Source organism: Euleptes europaea, chromosome 19 (genome assembly GCF_029931775.1).
Source record: "Euleptes europaea isolate rEulEur1 chromosome 19, rEulEur1.hap1, whole genome shotgun sequence".
NCBI classification, from domain to species: domain Eukaryota; kingdom Metazoa; phylum Chordata; class Lepidosauria; order Squamata; family Sphaerodactylidae; genus Euleptes; species Euleptes europaea.
In genome coordinates this window covers 37,640,125-37,653,512 of record NC_079330.1, presented here as the reverse complement: position 1 = coordinate 37,653,512, position 13,388 = coordinate 37,640,125, and the positions used below count along the sequence as shown (strand labels likewise).

The 13,388-nt window shown below is 47.4% G+C and overlaps 1 protein-coding gene across 1 annotated transcript in view; it reads right to left on the bottom strand.

The window, feature by feature from the left end:
* Window positions 1-13,388, bottom strand: part of RAP1GAP2 (RAP1 GTPase activating protein 2) — a 160,589-nt gene that overhangs the window by 64,778 nt on the left and 82,423 nt on the right. The window contains exons 6-10 of the mRNA XM_056864955.1: window positions 10,843-11,052; window positions 6,858-6,961; window positions 5,414-5,492; window positions 2,544-2,597; window positions 652-735 (exon numbers count right to left, since the gene is read on the bottom strand). Coding sequence (XP_056720933.1) covers window positions 652-735; window positions 2,544-2,597; window positions 5,414-5,492; window positions 6,858-6,961; window positions 10,843-11,052 — 531 coding nt within the window. The remainder of the gene's footprint in view (window positions 1-651; window positions 736-2,543; window positions 2,598-5,413; window positions 5,493-6,857; window positions 6,962-10,842; window positions 11,053-13,388) is intronic.

Genomic DNA, 13,388 nt, shown 5'->3' with positions numbered 1-13,388 from the left:
TTTCAAAAGTACTGTACAGATTCCAGTCAAGTGCATTTTCACCTGCCATTCTTCTAAGGAGCAAAGAGAAGCATGTGTGGTACTCCCTTCCCTAATTAATCTTCATAACCCATTTATGAGGTAGGTGGGGCAGACAGAGGATGACTGGCCCAAGGTCCACCCAGCCAGCTTCGTGCAGACTGGAGAGCTGAAGCTCAATCTCCCAGTGCCCAGTCTTTAACAACTATACCACACTGTCTCCAATAAGATGGACTATGTAAATAATGTTAATAGTGGTATGAAATGTTATTTATTTAAGGTATTTCTGTGCTGCCTTATAACTGTCCTGTTCAAGAGCCTGCCCAACCTCCAAGTGGGGGTTGGAGTTCTCCTGGAATTATAATAACTCATCTCTAGACTACAGAGATCCCCTGGAGAAAAAGGCAGCTTTGGAGGGTGGGGCTCTAGGACATCATGTGCCTGATGAGCTCCCTCCCCTCCTCAAACTCTGCCCTCTCCAGGCTCTGCCCCAAATCACTAGGAATTTCCCAACCTGGAGTTGGCAACCCTATCTGCTCACGGTGGCTGACAATTAAAACAATGCGTTAAGAATAGGTATTGGCTCTCATCCCATTATAAATTGGCTGTGGATAGAATGGCAGAGCTGCTCACTTGCTTAAACGTCTGGTAAATCATGCCAAATTTGAACGTGTTGTTGACCTCATGCTCATCATAGGATACGATCATTTGAGAGGCCTGAAACAGAAAGAACACACAACTTATCATTTAATTCCAAGACATTTTTGTCCTAAAAGGCAACTATCTGAAATTTATTTTAAAAAATATTTATGGCATTTGACCCTGGAGAGCTACAGCCAGTCATTGAGGAAACAATGCTAAGCTAGGCGGAGCAATGGTTTCACTTGATAAAAGGCAAATTCTTATTTACTGCCCTTCTTGGTCCAACATGGCTGCCTGAGTTGGCAACTGATGGCATGAATTAAGAGAACGGCAGTTATGAGAGCGGTCGGCGGCTACATGCTCAACATCCCCTGCGTGGCTCGCATCAGACACCAAGGGCAGGTTTGCCTGAAGAGGCCAGTTCGGCCAGCCCAAAGGCTTGTTCTTAGCGGCACTCCAAGCATCCAACAGTCTCCTTCAAACTGGTGTTCTGTTTTTTTTTATTTCCCACCAAGTAGTCCTTGGCAATCCCTCTGCCTGCAGTGGGTTTATTTGGGCTGGAGTTTGGTTTCTCCCTCTCTCCCTCTTTTTAAATCAAGGAGGTCAAGGAGAGGCCACATAACTGAGAGATGGAAGCGTTCTCAGGTGTGATTGCTGGTGGTTCCCTGGGCCCTGTGGCTGCCGCCTCTGACCCTGACGGCGGCTTCTCTTCCCACTTCCTTTATTTACTCGACACGGCTTCCAGAACTCCAGTAAATCACTGTCAGGGCTTCTTGTTTCATTTTGGGGAACTGCCCTGTTTCAACATTGCTGGTGGGGACTGCTAGTGTTGCCTTGGGCCCAAGCATCCGTTCTGTGGACCCAGCACAAACTTGTGAGATGCCTCGCACACACAGACACACTCACACCCCCGGATCCCACAGCAGGCACGGTGATCATGAGCCATAAAAGGAAAAAACCCGACTGCAATTTCTGAAATTACGAAGTTCTCCTAGGAATAAAGTTTGAACGTTCTAGCTAATGGATTTTTTTATCACGCCCGTCCTCCCAGGAGTCCAGGGTGGTGTGCCTGGCTCTCCCTCCACCGTTTTAGCCTCATAACAACCCTGTGAAGAAGGTGCAGCTGAGAGGGAGTGAGAGGTCCAAGGTCACCCACTGAGCATCATGGCTAAACGAGGATTTGTACCTGGATTTCCTAGATCGTGGTCCAATACTACGCCATGCTGACTCTCCAGTCCAACCCAAGCACTTTCCTGAGAAATCCCAGGCTGGTTTCCCTGATCGCTTGGACCACTTGGACCGCTGGGATCCCCCCTCCCCCAGCCCATGCATGTTTACTTCAATCCCATTGGGTGGGATCCCGCCTGCTCTTTCACTCCATATTGCTTCACGACAACTATACAAGACCAGAGTTAATAGAGATGAAGATTCAGAAGCCTTTTTGGCTCCTCTTGCCTTTCTGGTGCCCCTCAAAATCAGGCACCATAGGCGATCGCCTAGCTTTGCCTAACGGTCAGGCAGACCCCAGCTCCAAAGCAAGCCGGTTTCCCAGTATCTGTGAAGACAGTGGCTTAACTCCCATGAGCCGTACTTATTTGCCCCCCACCTAGTGCTTGGGCTCTGGCAGTCATCCTTTGTGTGTGTGTGTGTTTAAAGTGCCGTCAAGTCACAGCCCACTAGGGTCAAGGCAACAGACTAACAGAGGTGGTTTGCCATTGCTTGACTCTGCATAGCAACCCTGGTATTCTTTGGTGGTTTCCCATCTAAGTACTAACCAGGACTGACCCTGCTTAGCTTCTGGCTAGCCTGGGCCATCCAGGTCAGGGCTTGTCATTCTTTAGGACTTCTGTTATCTTTCATATCCTCATTTCATATCCTCTTACCTTGGGGTAGAGCACCGGGCTAAACTTCAGTCCGGTTGCATCATCACAGAAGGCCTGTCCAGAAACAGAAGAGAATCATGAATGAGAAAGCAGGAGAAGGAGCAGGAGAAGGAGCTTCTCTCCTCAGAGGCTTCCACCTGGCAACCCTGCGCTCTCAGAAAGTCTGCAAAGTACGGGATCCTCGCTCTTCCAGACAGTTTCTGTGTCACCTGCCCTCCCTGAAAAAGCAGTTCTACACAATGATGTCCATTACAGCCCACCCACGTTAGTGAGGGGTGGATGTGAGGAGATCTGAATGTGGATCAGAAGGTTCATTTCAATGACACTGACGGATGGCCGACAGCTGCGTACAGCTGGATGTTCATTCCAAGGCACGTCCAACTGTTTCTTCTCCCACTCTGCCTCGCGTGTGCAAAACTTTCTACGCCCACCTTCCCACCAGTTATGATTTCCCCTCACAGAAAGTCCACTGGACAGAGCTGGACAAAAAGAATTTTTGGAAAAACAATCTGCACCTGCTCAGCACTCAAAGCAGCCTCAGTCAAACCTGCCAGATTCCGGTGGCACTAAGAGAGGCTGAAGACAAGCTCTTCTTTTTTTCCCGAGGAGCAATGATTGAAGGTGACTGAAAAGAGGGATGGCCATGTGACGAGGGACTCCTCACCCCACTGGTTTTGCAGGCTTGGGGATTCGTTTAAAAAATGCAGTCCTTTATTACATTTTAACCTTCTTTACTCCAAGGAGCTCAGCAGGGTGTACATGATTCTCCCTTCCCCCATTTTATCCTCACAACAACCCTGCAGGGTAGGTCAAGCTGAACCAAAATAGTCACCCATTAAAGTTCATGAGAAGCTGGAATTTGAACACGGGTCTCCTGAGTCCTGTTCCAGGACTATTTCGCCAGGCCCTGACACACCACACCACACCAGCTCACAATAGGAATCCAATTAGCAATCCTAATATTGTTCTTATAAAAGACGTTCATATTCTCCAGCCCAAGTCTTTCTTAAAAACAGATTTTCTAAAAGGGAAGATGTTCTAGGAAGTCCTTAGCCTCGTGTGTTCCACTGCTTGTGTTTAAACTGTGGGATTTCATCCCAGGGGTGGGCGCATTGGGCAGTTAGGGTAGTGCAGCTGAGTGGCTTGTGGGCAGTCAGAGAAGCCCTTCCCTGTGAACACAAGGTGAATCTGCACAGTAAACCGACAGGGATGCTACGTGAGTCTGTGCTACTGTTAGAAGTGGCATCGCTAGCACAGTTATAAAGGACCAGCCACAAACTTAGTTTTATGCCTCTCCAAGAGGCAAGAAGGGAGCGGATGCTGAGATACATCCTGCATGTGTGTGTGTGTGTGTATGTGTGTGTGTGTGTGTGCATCTGTTTGTAAGAAAGAGCCAACACATGTTCACTTTGTCATTGAAACCGGGGTCCTACACCTGGATAAATGTGGGGCTGGTATCACACGCTCAGCTGCCATGCCCTCAAGGTAACATGAGAATTATTCAACACACTTATTGTAAAAAATCAAGTGTACAGCATGCATGGATTGTACATGTGTTCACGGTAACTTGTAAACAGGGCTAGTGCAGTGTAGAGGTTAGTGAGCTGGACTAGGCTCTGGAAGATCTGGGTTTAAATCTCTCCTCTGTCACAAAGCTTCCAGGGGAACCAAAGACCAGGCATCCTTCTCTCAGACTAAACTACCTCACAGGGTTGCTGTGAAGCTAAAATAGGGAAAGAACTTTTTCATGGCCCCAGCTAGGTGTGATCCTATTGTCACAGTATTGGGCTGTAAGCAGCATGGAGAGTCAGTGTGGTAGGAAACAGGAGACAAAGGACTCAGAAGCGCAGACCAAGGGGAATCAGGTAGGCAGACACGTCATGGGGTAAACCTTCATATGACTGAGGTCTAGCAACCTGACAGCCATGGTCAAGGGGCAGAGGAAGAAGAGAAGAAGAGTTGGTTTTTATATGCCAACTTTCTCTACCTTTTAAGGAGAATCAAACTGGCTTACAATCTCCTTCCCCACCTCAGGTCATGTGAGATCTCGAAGCATCTGAAGCCCTCCCAAATCAGGGCTGCCTAGTTGGGCGGAGTCATTATAAAGCCAGAAGCGCAATGAAGTGAACGTTGTGCTCTTCCACATGGAACCAAAGAGCCCAGCTCTGACGCTTCCTGGTTCGAGCTCCACATTCCTGAACTCTGCAGGGCAGGTCTGGATTGGCAGAAGGAGGGATGAAGACCAGGGAATTCTCCCTCAGAGCGAAGAGCAGGGCATTTCAGCAATGGCAGTCGCAGAGCCTGGAAGCCCCGATATGGAATCCCAGATTAGGGGGACTCCTTGGGCCACTACACAGGCAGCTTTCCTGTGGAGGCAAGACAGTGGCCTCAGGCAACAGATTTTGGGGGATGGAGTGACTTCTTTCCCTGCCTCAACCTACTCACCTGGTTATCTTGCCTTCACCACCCCTGTCTTGGAGTTGCCAGCACTTCCCTTTCTCCAGGCACCTTTAAGCACAGCGCAGGAAGCTCTGCTGGGTGACCACCTGCACTTCCTGAACTCTCATGAGCTGAGGGAGGGTGGGGAAGGAGGCTGCTCTAAAGTGTTTCTGCAGGTATGGATTCTGGGAAGTATGTTGGTTTGGTCTTGTGGCTCATTGGCTAGAAAGATATTTACTGAGAATTCTCCCAAAGGGCTCACAAAGACCAAGCCCCTTCCAAACTGAGTCAGGTGGGTTTGTCCATCACTAATCCCAATGGTGCCTTTACCTTAGAGGCTCTGAGGATTATACAGACAGGCATGTGAAGTGCTTTGAACACCAAAAACTTGACATAAATGTTACGTGTTGTTATCTGTCAAAGGAATGTACCTTCGCAATCTGTGGGATGCTCGGTAGCTTGCTAAGCCCTGCTAAGGGAATTCTTTCATGTAACGTCTTTGCTTTCGACCTAAGAAAGGTTAAAAAAAGAGAGAAGAAAGTGGAAAAGCAAAATGAGAAAGAAAGAAGGAAATAAGCCATGGCGGCACTGAGATGTCTCTCTCTGGACTGTTATGATAACGCATACACACAAAATGGGGATCGTTTCTGTAGAATTCACTATGGGGAGCTTTGCCAGCCATGTGGAAATGATACTTCACAAAACACTTGGGAGGATATTCTGCCCTTTCTGTTATGGTTGCCATCTCCCCCACCTTCTCTGCTTTTAAAAAGTTCACTTTTTTATTTTTTGCTTGGGGACTAAGAGGATTAAGTCAGGCACCAGGTTTTCACAGTGCTAAACATGATTGATACTTTCCAATAACCTTGCGGAGGTTTTTATGTCTGGTTTCCTTGGGCTTGGCTGTAGATCAAGCAAATAACGCACATTAACAACACAATCTGGAAACACCAGATTGACCCTACCAGCAGGGCATGGAGGGGCAGAGCCCCACAGCAGAAGTGGCATCATGCCTCTGGGGGCGCAGTTCAGCCATCCTGGTTTCCTTCATCTCTCTCCCCACTCCCTGAACTATCCCACAAATCTATAGGATACTCACATGCTCTCTCATACCTACCTGGTCCTACACATCTCCTAATTTTGTGGATGTGCAGGTGGAGGGTCTCCATGGTTTTGGCTTACCATTTACCCACCCACAGCAGGTAATCCCCCCAGCCCCTATTTCTCACCCTTGAGAAACTGGGGGTGGGGGGAGAGAGAGAATGGCCAGAATATTGCCTCCCTAATGATGCTGTAGGAATTTCTTCATGTCTCTATGGTCTTTATAATGGAGACTAGGTTAAACACCCATCCTCTCCAAATTCCACCTTCCCCAGTTATCACCCTCAAAATCTCCTGGCATTTGCCGAGGCAATGCTGGCAACCCTCCTTACCTAGGTTGTGGGTCAACAACCACTACACTACATGGGCAAGCCCCCTTGCTTCCCTTTGCCTTGATGGTTATAGGGCATGGCACAGGGATCTTCTCTCACACCGCCCAGATTCCACGGCGGCAGCGGGAGGGATGAGAAGAGGGCCTGGGCTTCATGCAGTTCTCCCACACTCTGCTCCTACCCTCTTGCCAAGCACTGTGCTCATTGGGAATTGGGGAGTCAATGCTGTGTCTCCAGTGGGTGAGAGGACCTTTGCTGGCCATAGGCCGGAGCACGCAATCCCCAGCGGTGGCCTTTCCGGTGGCCCCGAGGTCATCTGCACCCTGGTATTCAAGACCAGGAGACGATATGCCTATGACCTAGTGAAAATATCACTTTAAAAATTCATGAACACAATGCACCCTAGAAGTTTGGAATCAGCCTCTTTTCCTGTTCACCATACCTGAGTATAATCCGTAAATACTCAATCCCATCTGCCTCTTCGCATTTAACAGATAGGATAAGATTTCCCAGACTGCTAGCTGTGCAGTAAAAATTCAAATGATCCTAAAAATAGAAAGGAGGTGTTAGTGGAGCAGGAGGCAAACAGAGGGAACCTAACTGTGTTGATCCCCACTGTGTGTTGGTTCTCGGTTCAGCCACGGCCCCTCAGCAACCAGGAAGAATCACCAAGTGACTCATCTTCACAAGTGGTTTAGGAATATCTTGCAAACACGACATACGCTGTGAATCCCAGAAGAGGTCGTTATTTACACTTGGCTCAGAATATCTGATCTTCGCTGCCTGAGTAATTAGGCATCTGGTTCTCAGCACCTTGTCCCTAATTTCCAGGGACAGTCCCATGTTTCTAGCCTTTGTTAAGTATTACTGTCCTGAGCTTTGCCTTTTGAGGATGCCTTGTTACATTTTTGTGCCTTGCTCCTGCTGCCACTCTTCAAGGCTCAGCCCCTCCCCAGAAGTCCAGTCTCTGAGTGTGCGGAGGCATACATCTTGTCTGTAGTGTGCATGCGCATAAATGGTCAGTGGTAGAACACAGCACACCATTTCACATACAGTTGATGAAGTAGATTTTGTAGAGAACCCACTGTTGGACAGATTTTGTTTTTCATAGAGACCTTCAACAAAAAGTGACATAACTACATTACCTTTGAAAATGCCAAAACCACAGGTCTTGAGCTATGTGCAATAATGTAGGGGTTCTGGTACTGATCTTTGGTAGGAGAAGTGTCTGTACTTTCATCTGAGAAACACTGTTGAAAAGTATGCAAATGTACTTTGCAAAAATATGGATAGACGGAATATGTAGTTACACCATGCTTAGGGTCATGTGGCAAATCAATCTATAATAGTTCTTCTGCAATGACCCAATTCTGAATTGAGCTGAGGGGAACCCGTCTATCACTGCTGACCACAGAATGACTATAATCCTTCACCCTTCCCTGCTAAACACAACAGGTATCTCAGTAGTTTAATGTCCATGAATCAAACCTCTTTCTTACAATCGTTGACAAATTAAAAGCTGCCAGTTTTTTTAACTGAATTGATACTCAGTGAAGCATATGATCTTACCCGTGTTCAATATCCACAATAGTAGATTTACATTTAGTGTCTTTGCTCATTAAAAACGCTTGTATCCAGCATGGCTCCTAAGTCAGTTTCCATGTTCACTGGGTGAGGACCACAGACCCAACCTGTAAACTTCATCACAGTCAAACCTGATTTACATGTTCTCCTCTATTCCCACATGCACTGTTCCTTGTCCAGGGCAGGATGCAGCACATGTGCATAAGTGTGGTAAATTGGCTAAGAGTGAACAAACTGAAACTAAACCCTGAAAAGACAGGGGTAATGCTGGTTGGAAAGGCGGAGATCTTGAAGGACACGGTGCTCCCCACTTTTGATGGTTTTCAGCTGACCCTTGCTGACTCAGTTAAGAGCCTTGGGGTGACACTGGACCCCACTTTATTACTGGAGAAGTAAGTTAATGCAGTTGCTAACAAGACGTCCTTCCCACTCATCCTAGCTCGAAAGATGGCCGCTTATCCTGATATGGCCTATCTGGCCACCTGGACCACGCCACAGTAACATCAGGACTAGACTACTGCAATGCACTGTACATTGGTCTCCCTGCAAAATCGTTTCGGAAACTCCAGCTGGTGAAGAATGCCATGGCTCAGATATTATTGGGAGGCAGATGGAGCACCCATATTACCCCTGTCCTGCAGGCACTTCACTGGCTGCACATCAGTTGCCCGGCTCAGTTGAAGGTGCTGCCTATCACATACAAGGCCCTTCAAGGCCTTTGGACCCTCATCGCTGCAAGACCACCCTTCTCCTCCTGTGCACAGTGCTATAGGGCAGCTGCACTCCTCAGAGCAGGGGTCTCCTGCAAGTGCCAACTAGGGGCGGAGCACCCACTTCTTTCGGTATTTTTCAGATTCTGGTTTAATAGACTTTTTAAAAAAATGAAAACCCGAAAAAGCAGAATCCCCACACTGATATGGTTTCCCCCCAGCTTTTTTAAAATATCCCCCCAAAATTGGGTCCATTAAACCACATCAGAAATCTTTGTGGGGCTGGGGGGGGGACTTTAAGAGAGAGCCACCAAATTTGCAGCATAGCTGCAGGTGACTCTCCTTACCAGAACCCCCAAGGTTGGTGAAGATTGTGTCAGAGGGGCCAATTTTATGGGCCTCCAAATTTTCCTCCATTGTTTCCAATGGAGGACAGATAGGCTTTGGGGCCCCATAAAATTAGACCGCCTGACCCAATCTTCACAAAACTTGGCAGTTCGTGTAAGGAGAGTCACCTGCAGCTATACTGTATTTTGGTGTCTCTTCCTCACCCCCCCTCCCCGAGCCCCGCAAAGATAATGGATCTGTAAGAGCAAAACAAAAAAATCCAAAAAAATCTGCTTTTTTCGGCTCTGCCTTTTTGGCTCCATTAAAATGGTGCTTCTCTTTTATTGGTTCAACATATCTGAATGTACACTCTAATACCAACCTGCAAATGGACAAAATCAACAACTGCCCATACACAGGCCTTCTCCATTGCGGCCCCAACCTTGCTGAATGGCCTGCCTGGACCCCTCTCCCATGGCTGTACCCAAAGTAGGCAAAACTGAATTATTCAAGAAGGCTTTTCTACGCAGGCAACAGAGGTGCACTGAACAAAAGGATTCAGTACTTAGAAAAATTATTAGGAACTGTGGTCTATGCTACTGTGTATAGATTAGAATCATTAGAGTTGGAAGGGACCATAGAGGCCATCTAGTCCAACCCCTGCTCAATGCAGGATCAGCCTAGAGCATCCCTGACAAGTGTTTGTCCAGCCTCTGATTAAGACTGCCAGAAAGGGGGAGCTCACCACCTCCCTAGGTAGCTGATTCCACTTTTGAACAACTCTTACTGTAAAAACATTTTTCCTAATATCCAGCTGGTACATTTCCACCCACAATTTAAACCCATTATAGCAAGTCCTATCCTCTGCTGCCAACAGGAAGAGCTCCCTGCCCTCCTCTACGTGACAGCCCTTCAAATACTTAAAGAGAGCGATCCTGTCCCCCCTCAACCTCTTCTTCAGACTAAACATTCCCAACTCCCTCAGCCTTTCCTCGTAGGGCTTCTTGAAACTATAACCCTACTATAAAATTTCAATCATTTCAAGTGTCATGTTAATACTTAAATTTTACTTCAGTTCTGTTTTTAGACTTATGGTTAGTTCTACAACCCTAATCCTATAGTATTGTTTATTGAATGTCCTATCCCATTGATTGTATTGACTCACTCTGTGTAATCTGCCTTGAGTCCAAGTGAGACAGGCGAACTATAAATAACAGAAATAAAAACTGAATAAAATAAGATGTGCAGAGGGAGTTTCAGTCTTTCCAGCCACAATTACCCCAACCAGAAATGGTCTGGGGAAAGAACTGTTTGGCACACTGTGGAAGACCGCATGATCTTCCATAGTAGCAGTTTGGGGTAACTGCGTGCAGGTGGGGCTGAAGTTCTTTCTGCACTGCACCATGGCCCCAATCCCAAGTAGGACCAGCATATGTGGGGATAGAGGAGAACACACAAATCATGCATGAGTGTGACAAAGTTCACAGGCTGGGCCTGTGGTCCCCACCCTCTGAACTCCACTTCATGGAAATCAGTCCTTACTTTGAGTAAACTTCATAACCACTGGATATCAGTTTTTCTGCAAGCATCCCTTGGCTAGGCAAGTCACCTCTTCCACCAGGAAGACCAGCCTGGATATCCAATGCAGATGCAAAACTGAGAGGAAAAACAGCTTGTGGGCAAAGGTCCGCTGTTCTCAACATCTTTCCAAGTGGGACAGGGCTCGATTTTGAGTGAATAATTAGCAATGTTTGGCAGCCTCTCCACACACATCGGAAGCCAGTCCATAATTCATGTCTCACTGACCTTTCCCAAGAAGTGCTTCCGGTATGCCCTGGCTTCTCCTTTGCATTCCAATTTATACCCATAAGTGCTGGGGCTCAGCTGTTCTTCCTCTTCGTCACAGATGCTGCTGTCCGATGAGGTGGGGGTGCTGAGATTCTCCGGGTCTTCAATCCAGTAACCGCCAAACTGCGGCAGGATAATTAGGGGGAAAGGACTGCCCTTCTCTAAAAACTAAAGGACAAATTAATCATATCACAGGGGCTGTTGGGTAAACGTCTGACACACAATGTTTGAATCTTTATCCTATCTACCTATCACACTCTTATCGTGCCCAAGTAGCAATACAGACATTTTAATCACAACACCCTGTGAGGTGGGCTAAGCTGGTAGAGAGCAATTAGCCTAAGATCATTCCGTGAACTTTATAGCTAAGCAGGGATCTGAACTCCATTCTCCCCAAGCCTACTTTGAGGGAAAATGAACTTAGAGGCCCAAGATAAAATCATGATTCACAAAACTCCGAACATATTTATTTACTAAAGATTGAAACTTGGTTATCATTAAATACGATTTTCAAATGATCAAACAAATAAATAAAACAATCAGTATCAATCATATTATCAACAATAAAACAATCAGTATCAACCATATTAGAAGCTGGTGTAATGTGTTGGTTCAGGGAACTAGCTGGGAGGTCCCTGGTTCCAATCCCACCTCAGTCCCAAACTCACTTGGTGGCTCATATCAGATCACGCTGAACCAGTTTGTACTTTATTTTACATCTTTTGTATTTTATAAATACAGAAGTGAGGGACCTGCAAGGACTTGCAGGGGGCATTCCATTTTCCCCTTTAGCCCCCTCCCTGACTGTTTCTACTTTCCCTTCTCTAGCAGCCTCCATAGCCTCTCCCCTTTTCCCACCTCCTTCTCGCCTTCCCACCCACCCACCGACCAGCCAACCAACCAACTTTCCTCTGCCCCTGTCTTCAGCCGCCTTCCCTCACCCGGGCAGCCTCTCCCTGGGAAAAGTCTGACAGAGCTGTGCGGTGGCCACCAGCACAAGGCTGGTCCCAGTTGTGTGGTGACCCCAGTGCAGGACCAGTCCCAGTTGTGCAGTGGCTGCCGGCACAGGGCAGGGCCTGCTGGTGTGGCCGGGCAGCGAAGAGGCTGTCACGCCTGGGGCGGGCCAAGTTCACGGGTACTGGGTTTCTGGCAGCCACCGCTGTGCTGGCCCTCGCCTGCTGGTGAAGATAGACCTCCCTCCTCCGCCACCTTTGCCCACTGCCACTCAGCCGGATGGTGAGAGGAAAATGGCGGGCAAAACGGGGGGGGGCAGGTGATCAGCATCCGCAGTGTGATGATGCCACTTTCAGCATGACCCAGAAGTGATGTCATCACATCAGGTGATGCTCTAGCATTCACCCAAAACTCTATAGTTACACAATAGAGTTTTGGGTGAATGTTAGAGCACTGGTACAATGACATTACTTCTGGGTTACACAGTGGTATCATCAACACTGGGGATGCTGATCGTGTGCCCCCCCCACCTCCCTTACCTCCCACCGATTGCCAGGTGGTGCCTGGCAACCCTACTGGTGAGTCCTCCTCCCAGGGGACACGACAATGGAGGGGGGGGCTCCTTCCCAGGGCCTTTCCAGCCTCCCAGCCCACTCCTGCTCTCCCGCCAGCAGCTTTGCTTTACAGAAACCAGGGCTTGGAAGACTTCGGCCAAATTGTGGTTGTACAGCAACCCACAACAGCCACTGAGGCTTTAGTGCAGAGGTGTCGAACTCATTTGTTAGGAGGGCCCGATATGACATAAATGTCACTTGGTTGGGCCGGGCTGTGTGCACATAAATAAATAAATACCATAAAATGTAATGCCAGATACTGGAAATACAAACTTTACGAAAGACACAGGCAAAGTCAATTAATGTTTTTTTTTTACTTAAAACACGAACAAGTTTACAACAATAACATTCTTACAGTATTTTATTTAACAGTCTTATTGTTATTTTGTAAAGTATGTTTGTATTTTAAGTAAAAAATAAATTTAAAAAATAATATCATTAATTAACTTTGAAAGTTTATATCTCTAATCCCTGCCATTAATTTTGTTAAAAAAATTAAACCGGGGGGGGGGGGCTGCCTTGGCTGGCGAACCTGCAGCGGGCTCAACAGCCCAGATCTGGACTGGGAGGGGGGCTGGCTGCCTTGGCTGGCGAGCTCACAGCCCAGAAATACAGGGAGAAAGAGAGAGAGAGAAGAGAAAGAGAAACAAAGAGGGAGAAAGAGAGAGACAGAAAGAGTGAAACGGATAGGAGAGGGAGGGAGAAAGACATGGGGAGGGAGAAGTGAGAGAGGGAGAAAGGAAGGAAGGAAGGAAGGAAGGAAGGAAGGAAGGAAGGAAGGAAGGAAAGAAAGAAAGAAAGAAAGAAAGAAAGAAAGAAAGAAAGAAAGAAAGAAAGAAAGAAAGAAAGAAAGAAAGAAAGAAAGAAAGACAGGAAGGAGGGAGGGAGGGAGAGAGGGAGAGAGAGAGAGAGATGGGGGGAAGGGAGAGAAAGAGA